This window comes from Thermobia domestica, chromosome 12 (assembly GCF_964235325.1).
Source record: "Thermobia domestica chromosome 12, izTheDome1.hap1.1, whole genome shotgun sequence".
NCBI classification, from domain to species: domain Eukaryota; kingdom Metazoa; phylum Arthropoda; class Insecta; order Zygentoma; family Lepismatidae; genus Thermobia; species Thermobia domestica.
In genome coordinates this window covers 170150878-170167838 of record NC_137465.1, presented here as the reverse complement: position 1 = coordinate 170167838, position 16961 = coordinate 170150878, and the positions used below count along the sequence as shown (strand labels likewise).

Sequence of the window (16961 nt, the reverse complement as noted above, 5' to 3'; positions counted from 1 at the left end):
ATTATATAGCAAATGGTTTCATTTATAACATGGTTGAATTTAGCGTCCCGTTTACCAATGAAGCTACTGTATATGAGACATGGATTTACAGCCAAACTTGGGAACCACGCTTTCCATATAGCCATGAGGGACCTCGAGTGTTAAGTTCAGAGAGATATCTGCTAATGGAATATTTTCATGGTATTCTACAAAATTAATATATAAATCTTGTAGGTTTTATTGTACACATTATTTATGAAATGCAAAATAATACTATAATAGAAGATCTATGAAATATAAAATATACGTTGTATTCTACAGCTGCTTCGATTTAGAAACACGATACTTTTCGTAAGTTGGAACTTGTACCCAAGTTGACTACTTTTTAATTGAACTAACAGTGGCGAACATAGAAATTTCATTGCACTAGATTGCTGACGGATGAACGCTACACGAATACCATCATGACAGTTCCTAACAACGTAAACTGAATATATACTTTAGATATTCTATTAATACGTCCAGCTTTTTAAGAGTGAGCTTATTTCCCACCCTAAAAGTTAGTATCAGCGCAACACCGGTTAGACTTCAGTATGTATTGACACTTTCCCTTTGATCCATTTTCTCTGTCTCTTTCTTTCATCTCTCTCAGGAAAAGAAAGCTTACGTTGATTGTATTATAAGAGAATTATAATTACAAGATTAATGCGTGAAAACTTACCCTTTTGCACTGCCTCAAGAAATTGTAGCCGATAATTAGTTCCTTGTATGCCTGTCCATATATCTGATACCAATCATGTACTGTTTTCAGAGCCTCTACTCTTAACATTCTTGCTCTAGACTTTGGAAGAGGGAGAGGTTTGTCTGGATTTGTTTCCACAGTTAACTCCAAGAAAATCCGAAAGTTTGACACAAGCAATTCTCGAAAGTGATGAGATCGTCTGGAAGAAAAGAAGTTTTATCATTGATTTATATATTATTTATTATATATGTATTGTTAGAGCAACCCAGAAACATTAAAAACATAAACATCAAATCAATACTTTAGAATGGTTGTTAAATACTGAAGATTATTATAATTATCTTCGGATCTAGATAAAACTAAAATTAGAAGTATAATTTTAAAACATAAACCATAAAAGTAAAATACATAAAATGAAACATTATTCTTGAAAAATAAATTACTGCTTAATTGTTAGTCTAAGTGCTGTATTCAAAAATTAAATTTTTATTAATTTCAGTTTTACATCAATCAACTACGAAAAGTCAGGAACTTCAACAATGGATATTTTAAAGAGCGAAAAATTGTTTCGAGATATGTGAGTCGTGGACCTATAGTTTAATGTGAGATCCCAACCACATGAGCTCCCATCGGTAGTTGAACCGGGTCTCCCACGCCAAAGGTGCGAGCTGGAATTTCTAACTTAGGAATTTGAAAATATAACTTCAGTTCTGTGAAGAACAAAGCAACAATTAAAATGACATTATAATGTATATAAAGTTTAACTGTTTCATGGTTAGTGCACACTTTGAATCAAAGCAATTACTTCACTTGATAGGAGCATTTCTACGCTCTATTGGATTTCGAATTCTAAATGTTGTACCTGATAAAAGAAAATTTTGACGTTCACCTAAATCGTGCGCCTAAACTCTACAGGATACAGTAGATAAAGAATCTGAGTGTTAAATACGACTAGTTTGTCATTCTTAAGCATTCATTTGCTATCACTGCAGTATGTATTTGTACCTCTTTATCAGTGTTCGAAGTGGAAAAGAAGCAGAGGCGGTATGTTTCATTACGATTTTGACTTGACATACCGGCTACCTAAATATTGAAATACAGTGAGAGTATGTTGCCTAAAAGGTTGCATTTCTATCTACATAATGACTGAAGACCAATGGAGAGCTTTTCTGTAGTTACGAGTAGGGGGAAGGGGGGGGGGCCATGGAGAGACTTTGACTTCACACCAATAACTTTCTGAAAAAACATCCACTTATGTTGTATTATAGAGAATTATACACGAAAATGCTCAAAAACTGAGTTTTTATATTAACAATTTCTGCGGGAAAACTTCCAGACTCTCCACTCGACTGAGGGTTATCTCAAACTCCCGGAAAATCCGTCCCTCTTAGCAGACAACCCCTAAATCCGCCCATGCTCAAAACACGACATTTATATGCATTCAGGCAAGAAGACACACACATACATAAGAAAAAAAAAAGAAAAAAAAAAAAACAATTCAATATGGCACATCAAAATATAAACTAGATCTTATTTTAAAAGCAAAAGGTAGGGAAAAGATACCAAAATGGTTGGTGCTGTGAACTTAGAAATTATTTCTACATAAGCAATAAAACCTTTTTATGTGCCAAGCTACTCGCCAATTACTTTGTATAGAAATTGATTTATTAAAGGTATTTAGCATCTACTCTCCAGTGACGGTATGTTTTGATCACTGAAAAACCAGAGGCGATATGGCATACCACCGCATACCGTCTCACTTCGACCACTGATTTTTATACCATCTTAGAAAGTTACTTAACTGTCACGCACACACACACAAAAAATCTATTTCAGTTTATTGATATGAAAGAAACTGTTAAGTATAAAAGTATAAATAAATAAACACAAAATAAGGTATTTAGAACAATATTTGTGTTTCAATATTTATGTTCAAACAAATTTAAGACACTCTGCTAAGAACAGTACAGAGAATTACGCGAAATTTTCCAGATTCAAAGAAAAATAGAACCACGTTTGATTTAGATGTTCGTGCACTAACAAAATTATACTACATTATGAATTCTTGTATACATCATACATCCCTGTCGTTACCCTCGTTACCCCCCCCCCCAAAAAAAAAGCATAAAACAAAATCTTAAGCCTACGCTCCGACGAAGAGTACCTCCGAGAATAGAGAATATACTTAAAGTATACACTGGAAAATATATAAAAGAAACATTATTCAAGTTAATTCTAATTACTATTATAATGCGTTCTATACAATAAACAACCAATTATAAAATATTTTACCTTAACGTCCCATGATTATGACCTTTAGCCTAACGGAGACGGATGATTAATGAAAGTGAACGATTGTGAAATTAAATTGTCCTCTTCCACGAGGATTCGAACCCGAGACCATGTTTACGTGCTAGTCACTTGCTCGGATACAAACCCAAGTAATGGTTCAGATCTTTCTTTGAACAGTAAGTCCAATCCCATTTAGGCTCAGTTTTGTTCCACCATGCCTTTTCCCTCTATTGTCTGAATTAGCATCGGTGCATAATCATAGGACGTTACATTTTTTTTTAAAGTAAATATCACGTCCCTCAGAACAATTTCTCCTCAAAACGATTTTTAACCAATTCCTTTTCCCTTTCTAATTATTTCCGATACTTCTTTCCTCTATTCAAACATTTTCTCATTCGTTTTCCGTTGCATTCGCCTAATTTTAAATGTAACACTTTATACATTACCAACATTTATATTAAAACTGTTTTACTTATTACAAAAAACACTGAAGAAAGAAAGAAGTAGTAGTAAGCAAGAGAGTGACATTATTTCCAGTGAGTAAAAGGAACTGAGATTATGTTTTCATTTTATGTTATTTCGAGTCTAAGTTGTTCTTTACTATGCTTTAAACGAAGCACACACCAAACTTCTTTTAAAATCTGATAAATTTTACGAAAGTTATTCAGGGTGTCTACTAAAATTCCACAATGAAATTTCGTGACCTTTTCTTTACCAAATCATAAAATTTCCTAACATTTTCAAGAGCAAATTTGGGTGCGAATTAGGCGGAATTTTGATCCATGCGATACAAACGTACTTTGCTTGCGATTTGGTAGCGTCTAAAGGCGACCATAGACATTCTTGGTGTTGAATTTTGATGTTTTATAGAACAAAATTTTCCAATCTGCACTTACATTTGCACACTTAAAAAAAATCGTGACCCAAAAGCTAAATTTCGTGACTTTTTCGTGACTTTCATGACCGTTTTCTGATTTCGTGACTTTTTCGTGACCGATAGACACCCTGTTATTGCAAAACAGAAATAGCTATGAAAGTCGTGTCGAACGGCAGAATTTTACTCAAATCATTTTGCATACATAGCAAGTCGAAACTTCTTCGACTGAAATATCCATTGATGTTACAGTAGTTCTATAAACTATCAGCAGCCAGCTGCTCAGTAGAGGTTTAAGGAAGAAGGAGCCAAAAGCAAAACTATCGTATTTACATAACATTTTCTAAATACTCACCTGAAAAGTTCACAACAAATTTGGAAAGCACTATATCGGATTTCAGAATGTTGTTTCCTTAGAAGATGCATTAACAGATGATATGTATGCTCCACATAACCGTCTGATTTCCTAATTAAAAGGAAACGGAAGTATCAGTAGAAGTTTTACAGAAGCTGACGAAATAAACAATAAGAAAAGTGACAGATTTTCAAACTGATTGTACACAATGTAATGAAAATAATACTAACCTTTTTGTACTCCTAGAAGCTGAAATAGTTTTCAATATTTAGAGTATCTAAGCGAGAATCCATATTCAAACAACATAAAGGTTTAAAACAACAGTACGATCTTCATAAGCTTATAATTTAAGTATGAGTGGACATTATATGTTTTTATACGAAGTAACGTACTTTTCCGACGTGACATATCTTTGAATTCGGATTCACAATACTATTTCCAATGAAGTTATGTCATGTGTATAATTGTTAGAAAAGATTAATATGAAAAGACATTTATATTGAGTTTTTTGTTGTAGTTAAAGTAAACTTTGAAAGTTCCATCTTTCTCTGATTTACGTAATTTATAAATGAATGGTATGTTTAGAGCTGAAGTGTAGGTTTGAAGTATGTTGACTGAATGTAAATGGGATTTTTTATATATGTAACTGTTGAATGTAATTTGCATGCTTCTTATAGTTTGTTTCTTTGGGTGTTTTACGTGTGTTTCATGAAATAAAATAAATTTTGGACTTGTTTCAATAAACTGGATTAGATTTTGGAAACAATTTATATAATTTAAATAGCTGACATTTTATACTTAAGCCAGCATTAAATTGTTTACATAAATTAAAAAATAATTTTGGGGGATTTTTAGAAGCATTACGTAAGAAGAGGCTTACAGTGCTAGTACATACGTACGAATCATTAAATCTGCAGTTCATTTTTCACAAAGAAATTGACGGGAGAAAGAAACAAATATACATTGATCAACACAACCAATTTATAAAGGCTTTTTTTAATTTTTTTTTTTTTAATTTTTAGAACTCTTACAAGAAAAGGGCAAAATGTATTTTTTAAATAATTTGATGTTTAAGTGAGTGACAAACTGGTAAGCAATACCATAGAATGAATGGATGAAACTTACAGAAACATTTTTAAGATGTGATCAACGAACTTTCACTTATTTCTTGAACAATTAGATTTAGAATGCATCAATTCCTCATGTTCCTCAATAAATGCGCTATAATTTTAACTTCAAAATCAGAATTTTTTAAAAAATAACAAATACTGGTTAATCTCCAATTTTCGTATTCCGTCTTTATAATTACAAGATAAACACACTTATCGCTCCACAGTCTCATATAGGAAATTGGTTTACGTTTCAGGCCATCGAAGTGCGGTGCTTTTTGCAGAGAAAATGAGTGTTTTGAAAGTCGAAAACGTTTCAGAAATCATCTTCATGGAGTGGTACATTTGTTGATTGTCTGACTGCTGGTAAGAAGTTCCAGCACAACACCAATACAATGAAACACTATTAATTGACGAAAACTGAGTTAACAAAGGAATATCCTACCTACAAATATTTTTCAACTTTTTTAATAGTCCAGCATTTAATTCCTTTTCTCCACTGTGTGTTAACTCCTCAACAAGGTGGCCCAGCTGCTTACAGAGTTGGCTGTCTAAAACTTCTGACATAATTGCCTGTATTTAACTAAAAAAAAAGAAAAAAAAAAGAAACCTCAATTAGGAAATGTAATTGTCTATTTTTCATGTAGGTTGTGTTGGTAATAAATAAATGCATTATACCTCCAAAGGCGCAATGTTGTATATAGTGAACACTTCCTATAATGGGGCCGAGGCGGTTTACCTCTGATGCGTTTGATCCCTGGTTCGACTCCAGTCCCCACTATGAGAGCTTTGTGGTATACACATACTGTGTGCGTGGGTTCTCTCGTTTCCTCCATCCACTATCATCATCACTGTCTTCTGGAACTACAGAGAATAATCGTGGGACGTTAAAAAATCTTATAATGTGCACAACTTTACAGAACTGATTCAGATAACTAGATCCTTTTGGATAAGTATCAATTAAACAATATTCTCATCAACAACAGTTATAATTCAATAGTATCCTGAAAAGAAATTGATTAACTTCTTGTTAATTTGTAGCTATTTCACGAACTTTACTGTCGAAAACTACACATTAATATTGTTTCTAAAATACTAGTTTTAGTGAACATACTTATTAATATGAACAACGAGAATGAGAATGTTATCTAATAAATGTAGACAATAGTAAGTAAAACACTTAAACAATACAATGTAGATAGTAGCTGTTACTGCACATAACATTATACTATGGCAAATAAAAGTCTGCATCATTTTGTAAACCGGTTTACGTCGAAGCATGAATGTACGTTAAACTTCATACTTGCAAAGTTATATATATATATATATATATATATAAAGAATGGTATCTACTCTACAGAAGTCGCGACAAATGCACATAATTGAAGCGAAAGAATGAGAAGTGACAGGGTTAAATACCGCATATAGCAGCCCCACAATACAAAATTCAAAGGAAGATGAACAGAATCCGAAAAAATGTAAGCATCAGAGTAACAAAAAAGGTCGTAGTAGGGTGAGTACTTAGAGAAAAATGAAGGTGCGTATTGCGGTCAAGTAAGGTAAATTGGAATAGAACGTAATAAGTCAAGTGTTTCAAATCCACTGTCTTATTAACTAACCTATGAAATGCATAGTGTAATAATGGAGAAAAATACATTAATGTAGAACGGAAACACATGCAATCGAAGCTGCATGTTAACCAAAACCAAATGTGATTAAGATTTACTTTATGAATGCAGTGTGATGTGCCTCAAATGGGGCAATATTTCGATGTCCAAAAGAATTAATTATTCCACAAAGAACAAAAAAATATCACACAGAAATCCCAGTAGTAATCACTTCTCCTGGAAATAACTGGACGTATTGGATGCGTAGCATGTCCCATGAACATCCACTACACGTAACAGACGGCGTTTCCCCCCGATCACATGGCTTCGCGCCAAGAGTGCCCCACTACCTGGTTCGCCCGGTTTCTTCGACGCATAATATATTTACTTGTGCTCCGCGCGCGACCTTTAATTCATATGGTCCAGATATGTATCCCCCTGTATGGCAAAGTAGTCCAGATACGAAGTGATATCGTAAGTGTTTTGTAGTTTTTGACGTCTCTGTATCATCTACTTACTGTGCACTGCGTATTCCATGAACATTCCATTACTTTTGCTGGACATTTCTTGAACGTCTGAGGAATGTGCGGTATGTCTGAAACAAGTGAAACTACCAAAGGTATAGTTACAAAACGTAAGCGAACGTAAGATAATCTTACGCAATCCAAGAGTACTACATAAGATACACTTAAGAAAAGAAAACTGTTACTGTTGAAGGCTTCATTTCCAAAACATCCGTTTGCTAATGAAAAGATTTCTGTTATAGCTGAATGTAGTAATGTAGCATTATTTCATTGGATGCTCTACCTCTAGGTCCCTTCCCTCTTGAGAAAGAAATGATGAAAGAAGGAGAACAAGACTTGAGACAGACGGGAAGGAAGCAGAGGATACATTATTTTCGTTATTTCTGAAAAAATACGGAGTCTGCCATTATTACTTTTGGGGACTACTACAATATGCATCTAGAAAAGAACAAAAGCGTGGAAATAAGAAATATTTGAGTAACAATTACGAATTAAGGAAAGAAATGAAATAGGAGTAATTGTGTGTAAGATATATTAAAAATACGTTGCAGATAGTAATACGTTGAAAATCGGTTAATGTGATGATCATTCGGGGCAGCCAACAGCGGAACCTTAGCCGAGAAATATAGTGCGGCCACTCAAAAGTCCTAGACAAAGGTTAGGGATGACTCGTATCGAGTTGAGTATTTTTGCACATGAAAATTAAGTTTGTTCGTTTGTTCTTTGAAAGTTTGGCCCCCTTTTTCTGCACCGAGAATATATGAGGTGCGTATCCACCCTTAAAGATGGAATCCAATCCTCGTCAATCTGTTCAAATTTAAATGCTCTCCCGTCCGCAATTGAACACTAGACCGCATGTACCGAAGGCATGCATGCTAGCCACTGGACCACTAGGGAGAGCAAGTTTAAGTAGACAACTAGGAAAAAAATACTATAAAAAAGAATACAATCAGTAAGGAATAACTTATATTTATAAGGAACAACTTTCTGCAGATGACAGAAATATTAAATATTAATGAAAAGAATTAGGTGATATTTCTCTAAATTTCCACTTGATTGTGTGCAAGTTAGATGAAAGCATTCACCAAATAGTTTATGAACTTAGAGATGAGTATCTTTACTTTAAAGCACAACCTAACTTCAGTGTAATAACGCTCTTTGCCACTCGTCTACCTCCGCTCACTCCGGCTCCTACACTTCCCGCTAGATCAGGAAATAAATTGTAGTTTTGAGAATGTTGACCCACACACACACACAGCTGAAGGTGATTAGTAGCCAGGTTGGTTCCTTTCTTTATCAAAGCTCAGTACTCAATTTACATAGGAATGCCAAACGAGCGATAGTAAGTGAAAGCGGTTTAGCAATCAGGTTGATTGGTTTCTTTATTACAACCCAATGAGGATGCGGGCCAGTGTTCCAGAAACCTATCTGAATTATATCGTGCAAGTCATTAATATAATACGACTTTGTACAAATAAAAAGTTACTAGTAAGATACGGTTTTACAAGGAATTGAGAGCTAAGAAAACCATAGTTATGATGACTCCCTTCAACATCACGTGCACCTAAGCGCGGTGATCTCTAAAAGGATTTTTTACTTTTGAACCGTGTAGTTATACTATTGGTACACCACTTGAAATATTTGTTGAAAAATTGAAATTCTTTCACTAATTTCCCTCTTATTGTCTCCTAAATGATGTGTGCTAGGCAACATGAAAATCCCTCCTTTGGCATAGATAACACGAAGAGGGTCAACAGAAGTAATTGTTGAAAAATTAAAATTCTTTTACGATTTGCGTATAAATATGATGTCTGTACATATGAAATAAAAACTACAGTGCAGACAATACAAATCAATTTCTGGTAGGTGGCCACTAAAAAAATCAGAAATGCTATCTAACAGTCAAGGTAGGGTGATGCTTATATGCCCTCGCAGTAGCGCATGAGTCGATCCAAAGGAAAAAAGCGCATTAGCGACAGTAGGTATAAGCGTACCCGAGGTAGTGAAAACAAGTGTATTCAATAGCACGTCATGGTTTCATATTAGTAGTGCTCCACTTGTAAACATAAAATACAGCTTCTGTACACTGTACAGAAATACATTACCGGTGAAAAACAGTATTAAATACAGTCATCTTTAGCATGCACTTACTCATTTTATCTGTCGTAAAGCACATATAATGATTTTACACTAGTAACCCTGCACTTATAAACCTAAAATGCAGCCGTATTGCTTTGTATTTAAGGAGTATGTTTAATACCATGGGTCCAGAAGCACGTAAAAACACAAAATTTACAGGAGAGATGAATGATGCAAGTACTTAGACGTAACATAACGTAACCAAATCTAACCTAACATAAACTAACTTAAGCTAACCTTAACTAATAAACTTACCTAATAATAGTAGAAATAAGCGAAATTCTATCAGTTTTTGGAAAATTATGCGGGACCCCTACACTAATATAACATAAACTAACCTAAGCTAGCCTAAACTAACCTAACCTACTCTAAACTAACCGAATGTGAACAAATTACCAAAATTGTAACATCCCTTCTGCTAAACATAGGCCTATTTAATTCTATCGCCTGCAGAAATTTCTTTATAAATATTTTATTTCATGCAAAGTACTGAATTTTACTTGTAAAATTCCTAAAAATATGGTGCCAAAAGTAAACCAGATCTTTTTGAATACATCTTTGGTGTGCACAAATGTATCGAAAATTTAGCATTTATTGTTTTCTTACTCTGCGGCATACGCTTCTCATTTAAACCACATGGTATTTAATAACTCAGGTATATGATGGTAATATTGACCTGAGCGTAGTGTAATTCTTTAAAAATGAATTAACATGGGCATATTTCAAGAACTTGTGCAATAATTATAATTATTGCTTCAAACTTACACTACTTTGTTTCACATTATATTCACCTTTAAGAAATTATTTAATTCACTATATGGTTACAAGATGCCTATTTCATCAAAACAAATAACAAAAACTACAATTCAATTATATTTTAGGCCCTTTCAATACTTTGAATGACACTCAAACAATAAGCTGTTCCGTAAACAACAGCACAGATCAACATAGGCTAACTGAACAACAGCGCAATTCGTATTTCAATTGTCTCTCTCACTTTGTTTTGATGCTCTTGCCAGACGTTCGATGAGCACTCCAAGCGGTAAGGTACGGATCTATAGGGATCGTCCATTGAGATCGTCCTATGAAGGGTAAGGAAAAAAAAAAAAATAAGAAGAAGAAGAAGAAAGAAAAGAAATGTCCTTATGTGTGCTTTAACAACTGCGTTGGCCTATCTGTTGGTGGCTCGCGGTACTATTTCACGTCGTACCCCATTCATTTTGTACACGATTTTCATTATTTAAAAACAGTTTTCTCGAAAATGTAGTTTTGTGACATTCCTTGCTTTTTCGCCTTACCCTTCATTTATATTATCTCAATGGAGTCACCCACAACCTTCGTAACGTATAAAAGGAGAGGAACGTTTTTGGTCTAGCATTACTATGTGAAAAGGCAGAAGAAGGGCTTTAAATCTTCGCTATGTAATGCATTTCTTTTTTGTAATTTTCATTTTTATTCTCAGTTTTAGCTTTTCTAGTTCTAATTTTATCGATAGTAACCACCATATGAAAATATTCTCGCATTCCCACTCGTTTCGCTATTTCTGAGAATATAATTCAAAAGTTTGGACTTAAAACATTACCCACTCTTTTTTTCTAAGGAATTTCGCATTAAAACAAAAGAAACTCTTTACCGTGAAATAATATTTCCCGCGATAAATCGATCCACGATTTGCAGAGCAAAATAGGATATCAAAACCCAAATTCGTCGGATATTCATCTCATACTGAATTTTTTGCTCTACGAATTTGGATTTTTCTGTAGAAATCTCATATATGTGCATTCTGACATTGATTTTGAACAAGAAGAATTTGAAAAGAGATACTCGAGATAAGTCTAAAGAAGATACTCGAAAGCTTGTTCACAAACGACATCGCCCTGCTCTTCCACTTGTGCTGCAACGTCGAATTCGTGGACAACAAAGAAGAGAATTTCTTTAGATCGTCGACATTGGCGAATTTCAAATACAGGAAGCATCCTGGATTCTGGAGGAATAAGTTCATGTCAGTTCTTTAGATTCTATTTTACCCGTAGCTTCCGGTAGTCCTTACTCCTTGCCAATCATATAACTTTGTGGGGTTTAATATGTATTTATGGTAATACCATTTTCTAATACTTTGATTTTTTGGCGAAAAAGACTCAAATTTATTCAGAATATAAGGGCTTTGTAATAGAAAATTCTGCCATTAGAATTATTTTTCTTAATTGTAATAACCCCTAACGTAAGCATAATTGGTTAAAAAAATATACTATGTGACAAGGAGGAAGGAGGGGGTTCGGCCGTGTTTGACAAGCGGGAGAAGGGGGGGAATTGATTAAAAAACAGCGTTACGTAATTGTAGACAATCTTTACACTTTGAAGAACATACCTTTTAAAGTTCCACTTCGTACCGTTTTGCGCAAACCAACCCAAAATTTGCGTTTTAATTTGCGATATACAGATTTCCATTTGCAATTAATTATTTTATTAGCTGTGTTGCGTAGCAATCCGAAAAAATTGCTTAGGTAGTAACGAAGTGACTCCCTGAGTAATGGCTTACTTACTTACCAAGGTTTTCATTTTTTATAATTATGAAGCAAAACTATGTCATACATTATACATTGTATGGATAAGTAAAATGTTAACGGGATGTGCTCTATTAATTTTCGAATATACTTATTTACATTAATGGGTAATTACTGTTTCTAAAATAACATATTGCCTGTTTTCTTTCTTTCTTTTCTTTTCTTTTCTTTTCTTTTCTCTCTTCTCTTTTTGTTTTGGCTTACCTAACGTAAGAAATTATTCCCTCTTTCTGCTGGATAATAAATGGCGAATAGATATTCTATTCATTGTTTGCTTAAGTGACTTCGATCCGACTTGAAGAAGAAGAAGAAGATAATGATGAAAAAGAGTGCAGCTACAGATGATGGTTGACAGATACATAAAGGGTGTAGTTTGTTGTGTGTGTTCGCGAAGTAAACACTAATTTTAAAATGGAGCTATTCATATCGGACTTTTATTATATTTTTCAACACGGTGAACATAGCTTATGGTGTCACAGAAAAACAGGAGAATTTGAAGTTAAGTCAGGTAAGTGTAAATACCTGATTTCGTATATTTTTAAGTGATCGTAGGCGTTCATCGAACTTTAGGGAAGAGTTTGATTTGCAAATGAACCATTGCTGGAATGATTTATTTTGTGGCATTTTTCGGGTCCCTGTAACTCTCAAATTTTAATATCAATCACGGTCAATTAATACGCATGTTTTTGGAAATGATTGGTGATTGAGTTTAGGTTATGTTGTAATTATGAAATCATGATTGGGTAAGTTACATGATTTCAAAGAATAAATAGAGTAGAGTAGGGTAAAGTTAGCTTAGAAAAGTTTGAACCCATTTTCATGAAACTAGTTAGATGTAATTCCTCGTTTCTACGTAAGAATGTCAACTGAAGCGGACATTGTAAAGTTTAGAAAAAAAAAAAGGTCCATGTTCCGTTAAGGGGGTCCAAAACTACACTGGACTCCCTTAAGGTAACCTAACCTAACCTGACCTAACCTAACCTAATAGAACCTAATATAACGTTATAATATGTAATCAAACGAAAATCAATAGAAAGAAGTGGTGTCAAAGAGAAAGTAACGGAACATTGACAAAAAAAATAAAAAAAAAAAATAAATAAAAAAAAATAAGAACAACACTAACGAAGAGAGTGTTCTGTAGGACTCGGACAATGTTTAGGAGAGGGGTCCAGCTATTTTTTTCTATATATAAAAAAAACGGTAGTTTCTGTTCACATTAGGTTAATTTAAGTTGGTTCAGGTTATGTTAGTTTAGATTAGGTTAGTTTATATTAAATTATATTAGTGTAGGGGTCCAGCAAACCTTTCGAAAAAGTGATAGAATTTCACTTATTTCTATTAATATTAGGTTAGTTTATGTTATGTTAGGTCTAAGTACTTGCATCTTACATTTCTCCCATATATTTTGTATTTTGTACGTACTTCCGGGCTCCTTCTACTAAACATTTACCGCGGATTTAACCTACCTTCACCCGCTCGGCAATACTGTCTAAATTAAATGTTATTAACGTAACCTAATCGAATGTGAATAGAATATTGAAAAAAAAAAAAAAAAAAGCGGTTAAAAACCTGACTCCCCAAAGCTAAACAAGAGTCCAATTTAGAGAACGTTTTACCTCTCTCAATATCAGGAAGCTCCGATTATCTGCTCAATTTGCACTGATACTTTTGCACTACATCACTCATTACCGCCACCACCGTCAATTCCGGATTTTTTTTTTTTTTTTACGTAACAATCCGTGCGAGACGTAAAAAACAAGTTACTTCAATTGCTTAATAAGTACTCTAATACAATGTTGTAGTTTATCATACCGGTAACCATTTCACAAACTACACGTCCATCTGTAAATACTTTATGGAAGAATACCTGGATACCACCTTCGATTTTCATTTCTATGCTTTCACGTTTATACGCATCTCAGAGGTAAGTGCACGCCATATTTCCATTATTTACTCATTCCACTATTAATATATTGTTACAAGTTTCTTCTGTAAATTTTACAAATCTATGGGTCTCTATAATAAATCTGCACCCTAAATTGTGATAAAGGTGGAAAGCAATTGAGCCATGCGGGGCTTCTAACCCCCTACGCTCGCTCCACTATGTTTTGTGAAGATAGCATTGGTGCTTTTTAATGGCCGATTTTTTTTTTTTTTGTCTAAATTGTGATAATGGTGAGACACAATTCGGGGTTTTTAACCCGCTTAACCCCCTTCGCTGTTTTGTTAAATAGATTCGTGATTTTAGTGGCCACCTACCACAGATTGGTTGGTGTTTTTGCACAAGGCTTCTTAAAGTGAATCTGCACACTAGAATGCAAGTGCACACCTCAAAAGTGATTCCTGAAGTGAATTTCTTTCATGATTTTGTAGATGGATTGTTATAATACGTCTACAAGTTAAAAAAAAAAGAAAAAAAGTATAACGTATATTGTGTGTTTGTAATCGTGTTATTAGAGGGGTGAAAATTTCACGTTGTATGCAGGTGGCCTCCTCGTGTATCATATTACGCTGTAACCGATAATGGGTCTAGTTTCTCAGTTGTATCCACAGGCAGATTGTGCGGGAGTAATTCGATGGCGTGTAGTTAAGTATTTATGAATTGTTATTTAGTTCTTGATGGAGATTAGGGAGGCTTGCTCCGTCAACGTATGAAGTATTTACCTTATATTAAAGCTTGTCGTACGTTGTCATCGATCTCTTCTGTTTTACCTGTACCAGCTACTTTTTAGGTTTTTTTGTTGTTTGAGTGGATACGTACTTCGAGAGAGTATGTTTTCCGTACTGGTTTACTTTTGGCGTACGACTAAAAAGAATTCTTTCACTGATTTTCATCTTATTGTCCCCTAAAAGGTTTCCGTGACCATTATGAAAATATCTGACTTGACGTGGATAAAAATCAAGGGTGCGACCACAAGTAATTGTTTAAAATTTATATTTCTTTTGCGATTTGCTTATAAATGGTTACGACTTCCGGATGTATTATATAAAAACTAATATGCAGAAAACACAAATCAACCAGTGCTAGGTGACCACTAAAGAACTCGAACGCTATCTAATAGAGTTAGGGCAGGGTGAAGCTGTTGGGCATGCGATTTTGCGCGTGAGTGCATCTGAAGGGAGCAAACGCGTCAGCGTCACTGGGTAATCGTGGGTAGTGAAAATAAGTGGGTTTTGACAATAATACAAGTTTCAATGTGGTTTCGTACTAGTAACGTTCCACTTGTAAACATAAAATACTGGTTCTGTTAACTGCGCAGGAATATACAATCTGTGGAAAATAGCTAATAGTCATCTTTTGTATGTACTTATTTATTTCATCTCTCGTAAAGCACTTGTAATTATTTTACTCTAGTAACCCTATACTTGTAAACCTAAATTACAACTATATAACTTTGTTTTTTATTCTGTCGTCTGTAAAAATTTGTTTTTTATGAACACGTTTTTTTCGTCAAAGTATTGAATTTTACCTGTAAATCTTCGAAAATGTTGTGTGCCAAAACTACACCGTAATTTGTAATTTTTTAAATTAGTAGTTTGTCGTAAGTTGTTCTTGTTAAAAGAAGTTCAATATAAAGCTTAGCTGTGGTGCTTATTTGTTGATTTTTATTTTTATCGTCGACACACTCAGCATGTTTTTATTCCACGTTAATGGTATCTTGAGATGTACTGATGAAGTTTTGGCACACCACATTTTGTATTTTGCCAAATTTACAGGTAAAATTCAATATTCTGCATAGAAAGCAGGGTTGGCAGAAACCATGGTTTTTATTGAAAAAACGAAAAAAAAACTGTTTTTTTGGTTTAAAGCCGTTTTTTTTTTGTTTAAATCAGGTTTTTTTGGTTTAAATAATTTACTCTATGTATTTATATTAAATATGGACTGAAATTAGTTTGTTTCCCCTTGGTGTTATTATGCAATAACAGGGTTATGCTGGAAGGGGTCACATGAGCATAAGGCGGTATCCAAACCGCTTCTCGACTTACATTCGAGAGAAATTGTCCATTTGGACACGAGACCGGGACTAATTGGTCACAAATGCGATTGCCGACTCACTCACGAAGGACTTCTTATAAAAATACGTTGTACTGATCTTTACATAGGCCTACTTGTTAATATAATTGTCAAGAGTTATTTCAGAAGGACAAAAAGATAAACAATTACGCAAGTAAAAACATTATACAGAAGTGTATATAAATCGGGAAACTCCCGCCTTAGCCATTGGGAAGATCCTATTATTACTTTAAATGTATTTATATTTAAAATTTTAAGGTCAACGTATCATAATCACTACGCTGAAACTGAGGTATTAAGTTACAAATTTGGTATGTAGATATCATTCAATAAAATTAAAACCAAGTCAAATCCAAACTGATGTTGGAAGCTACGTAGGCAGTTGATAAATTTGGTAATTTCTTTCAATATATTTAAGCAACCTTGGCTTCTTTATAAAACAACAGACATTCACTCAAGTAGGAATATATATAATATGATTTCATTTCGTATGTTTAGGCTTAACATCCTTATGAAATGCCAAGGTTATCACGGAGAAGACTTTCGCTTAGAGGGTCACCTCAAATCGCTACTTGGTTTATACTTGAAAGATGGGTTGTGGTTCGACCTAGAATTAAACACGGGACCCCTTGATTAAAAGGTGAAAAGTAGATAAATGTAATGCGGATAGTTTGATATGTGGAAACGTCACCATGAAGTTCACACGATTTAAAGCATTTTTCGTTTTTTTTTTGGGGGGGGGGGTGTTTAAACCAGTTTTT

General features: G+C 34.0%; 2 protein-coding genes across 4 annotated transcripts in view; one reads left to right on the top strand and one right to left on the bottom strand.

Annotated features, from left to right (window-relative positions):
- LOC145666822 (UV-stimulated scaffold protein A-like) overlaps window positions 1-10632 on the bottom strand; it is a 60191-nt gene extending 49559 nt beyond the window's left edge. Inside the window, exons 1-4 of one of the 2 annotated variants that reach the window (XM_081734391.1) lie at window positions 10413-10632; window positions 5797-5924; window positions 4243-4353; window positions 701-920 (exon numbers count right to left, since the gene is read on the bottom strand). In XM_081734391.1, coding sequence (XP_081590517.1) covers window positions 701-920; window positions 4243-4353; window positions 5797-5918 — 453 coding nt within the window. In that variant the 5' untranslated portion in view covers window positions 5919-5924; window positions 10413-10632. Of the gene's footprint in view, window positions 1-700; window positions 921-4242; window positions 4354-5796; window positions 5935-10412 lie in introns of both variants that reach the window. The other variant, XM_081734390.1, reaches the window with a different exon arrangement.
- Window positions 10633-12512: 1880 nt separating this feature from the next.
- The window catches only part of sp3 (phosphatidylinositide phosphatase spermathreecae), a 240709-nt gene continuing 236260 nt past the window's right edge, over window positions 12513-16961 (top strand). For both annotated transcript variants that reach the window (XM_081734389.1, XM_081734388.1), the window contains exon 1: window positions 12513-12693. In XM_081734389.1, coding sequence (XP_081590515.1) covers window positions 12597-12693 — 97 coding nt within the window. In that variant the 5' untranslated portion in view covers window positions 12513-12596. The remainder of the gene's footprint in view (window positions 12694-16961) is intronic.